The sequence below is a fragment of the Eurypyga helias genome, unplaced genomic scaffold (assembly GCF_000690775.1).
Source record: "Eurypyga helias isolate BGI_N326 unplaced genomic scaffold, ASM69077v1 scaffold16565, whole genome shotgun sequence".
Taxonomy (NCBI): Eukaryota; Metazoa; Chordata; class Aves; order Eurypygiformes; family Eurypygidae; genus Eurypyga; species Eurypyga helias.
Window position 1 is genome coordinate 34,780 of NW_010253565.1, and position 2,807 is coordinate 37,586.

General features: G+C 50.4%; 1 protein-coding gene across 1 annotated transcript; it reads left to right on the forward strand.

The window, feature by feature from the left end:
* Window positions 1-35: 35 nt before the first annotated feature.
* Window positions 36-1,111, forward strand: LOC104510458 (P2Y purinoceptor 4-like). The gene is made up of 2 exons (XM_010152711.1): window positions 36-811; window positions 1,009-1,111. The coding sequence occupies exons 1-2, from the start codon at window positions 36-38 to the stop codon at window positions 1,109-1,111; spliced, it is 879 nt and encodes a 292-aa protein (XP_010151013.1).
* Window positions 1,112-2,807: the final 1,696 nt, after the last annotated feature.

The window sequence follows — 2,807 nt, forward strand, 5'->3', positions numbered from 1 at the left end:
TCTTCTGCTTCCACATCAAGCAGTGGGATTCAGGCATGATCCTGCAGTTCAGCCTGGTCCTGGGAGATGTCCTGGTCATCCCTGTTGCTCCACTCAGGATTTCCTACTTCAGCCTCAGCAACCAGTGGCTATTTGGGCAGTTTCTCTGCCAGTTTGAAGTCTTTCTGCACAGCATCCACCTGTACAGCAGCATCTATTTCCTGACGCTCATCTGCATTCACCGGTACTTTGTCATTGTACAGTACAAGCGCAAGTCCCTCTGGAAGAAGAAGAGCTTCTTGACAAAGCTGTGCTTGCTCGTCTGGCTCATCCTCCTTGCCCAAGGGCTGCCTTTCTTCTTCGTCATCAAGACTTCAGTTATTGATGGATCAGAAAAATGCCTGGATATTCATCAGTCAGAGTTGATCTCTGTTTACTACTTCTACAACACAGTTTTGGTTGTGCTCTCGTTCCTCCTGCCCTTTGCCATTTCCATTACTTGCGGAGCTCTGTTGGGAGCTGCCATTGTGAAAGCAGCAAAGCAAAGCTCCAGAGGCAAGAAAATGAAGAGCAGGTCTCTGAAGATGATAACAGTGTCTCTGATGATTTTTGCCATCTGCTTTGGCCCCCTGCACATCTGCAGGACCATCAGTGTCATTATGAAGTACTACAACATGTCTTGCAGTCTCCTACACCAAGTGGAATTTGCCTACCACATCAGCTGGGTGTTCACCATGGCAAACACCTGTCTGGATCCCCTGATCTATGTGTTTGCTAACGACAAGTTTAAGAGGCCCTTTACTGACTCCTTTTGCAAACGCTGGAGCACCAGGTGAGTGTGAAAAGTCTGGGAGCCACCCCAGACCTTCCCAGGGGCTCCTGTGGGGTGGCAGCTGAAGATCCAGACCCTGAGCTTCTTCCTCCTCCTGTTCTGTCCCAAGTCCCCAGAGTTAATGGTAGCAGCACTGCAGGAGTTTCAGATTTTTTCCGTGTTCTCCATTTTTACTGAGGAGTTGTTCCTGTGGACAGGGACTGCCTGCGCTGTAAGGAACCTCTGACTAGGCACCGCTCCCGTCAGTACCCAGGGCGGCTGGATTTCCTGAACGTGGGCTTCCTCACACTACTGAAGTGACCAAACCCTGTTGGGTCCAAAGGAGGAGCAAGGGGAGAATTTACACCTAAAGTCATAAATCATGAGATAGTCCAGTTCCTGCCCATTAATATGTTTTTTCTTTTCCATCAGGAGCAGGGTCTGTGCATGTGCTGAGCTGAGGAGTGTGCACCCCAGCACAGGGGAAAACAACTCATGTCCAGGTACCTTGTTTCCCATGGTCACCCAGAAGTCCCCAGCTCCGGAGGCCGTCCCAACCTGAGTGCCTTTGCACTCTTATCCATCCGTCATCTCTTTCCCAATGAAAGGAAAAGGTGGCAAATGGTGAGCCATGGATGAGCAGTATGGGAGGGAGATGCACGGATGGGGAAAGGTGCCTTATTGGCCTCGTAGGAAAACTGAATTTAGTCTGTTGGAAAGTCCTGAGAAACAGGAGTCCAGCCTTATCCCCAGAAACATCGGTTTGAAAGCCAGCAAGGAGCTACCTCCATCCCACCCTGGGTGGCAGCCAGGGAAGAACAAGGCCTCTTACAAGAGCATGGGTGAAGGACACAGAAACCTGGAGACTGAATGCAGAGCCCGTGCCCGTTCTGTTTTGCCTGGTTCGCATCATGTTGAAGGTGAGCGGGGCCAGACCCCTGCCTGCTGCCTGCTCCCATTCAACGGTCCCTTCACCTCATGGCAGGGAACCAGCCGTGTGGTCTTCTCCTTTCTCCACTGCCCTACGGAGGTGGGTCCCAGAGCCCTGGGGCCCTGACAGACCTGGGACAAGCAGCTTCTCCTTCCCGGCGGTGGAAAGTGGCCACTCTCTGCTGTTTGAGGAGGGAGCCTGGAGGAGCAGAGGGAGGGGAGGAGACTGAGCTTATGGGGACAAAACTGGGGAGCTGGGTTGACTGAGATGGAGTAGGAGGAATTGTGGGAGGCAGCATTTCTTGGGCTGACCAGTGTTTCTACAGATCAGAAATACAGTTTAACTTATTAAAATATTATAGTTTTGTGTGTGGGAGACTGGCTCTTGTAACCCTGTGTTTCACACTGGAGGGTGCAAGAGGGCAGTGCTGGGGGCACTGGCTGCGTGAGCTTCAAACTGGAGTTCCATCATGGAAAGCGAGGTGCAAAAATGACATTAAAAAGCTGTGACATCATTCCCTCAGTGTCGCGTGCTCCAGCCCTTCCCCTGCCTCGATTCATCGCTGTGTAAGGACCCAGCCAAGCAGAGCTGTGCTGAATAAATGCAGTTGCACCTTTAAGTAAGTTTTCATGTGTTTATAGGTTTGCAAACTGTGGGAAAGAAGGCAACAGAGCAAGTACTAGAGCCAAGGCCAGAGAGAGGAGATGCTCTTCTGGTTAAGGCAACAGCTTGGAAGTTCAGGTTTTATTTTTAGGCTTCCCTGTAAACTTACTCTGAGAGTGAGACAAAGGATCCATGTTTCGCTTCTCCATCTCTCAGATCAATCCAAATGGTCCTTCCCTTTTCTGTCCTACCTCTTTCAACAGAACGCCTACAGCCATGATAGTAGCTGTACTTTGCTTTTTGTATCAGCAAAGCCAGACACAGAGATCCTGGTTTTGTCTGGGTTTTCTGAAGATTGCTGTAATAAGTGCTGCTGTTAGGACAAGAATCACAGAATCATAGAATGGTTTGGGTTGGAAGGGACTATAGAGATCATCTAGTTCCAACCCCCCTGCCATGGGCAGGGACACCTTCCAGTAGACC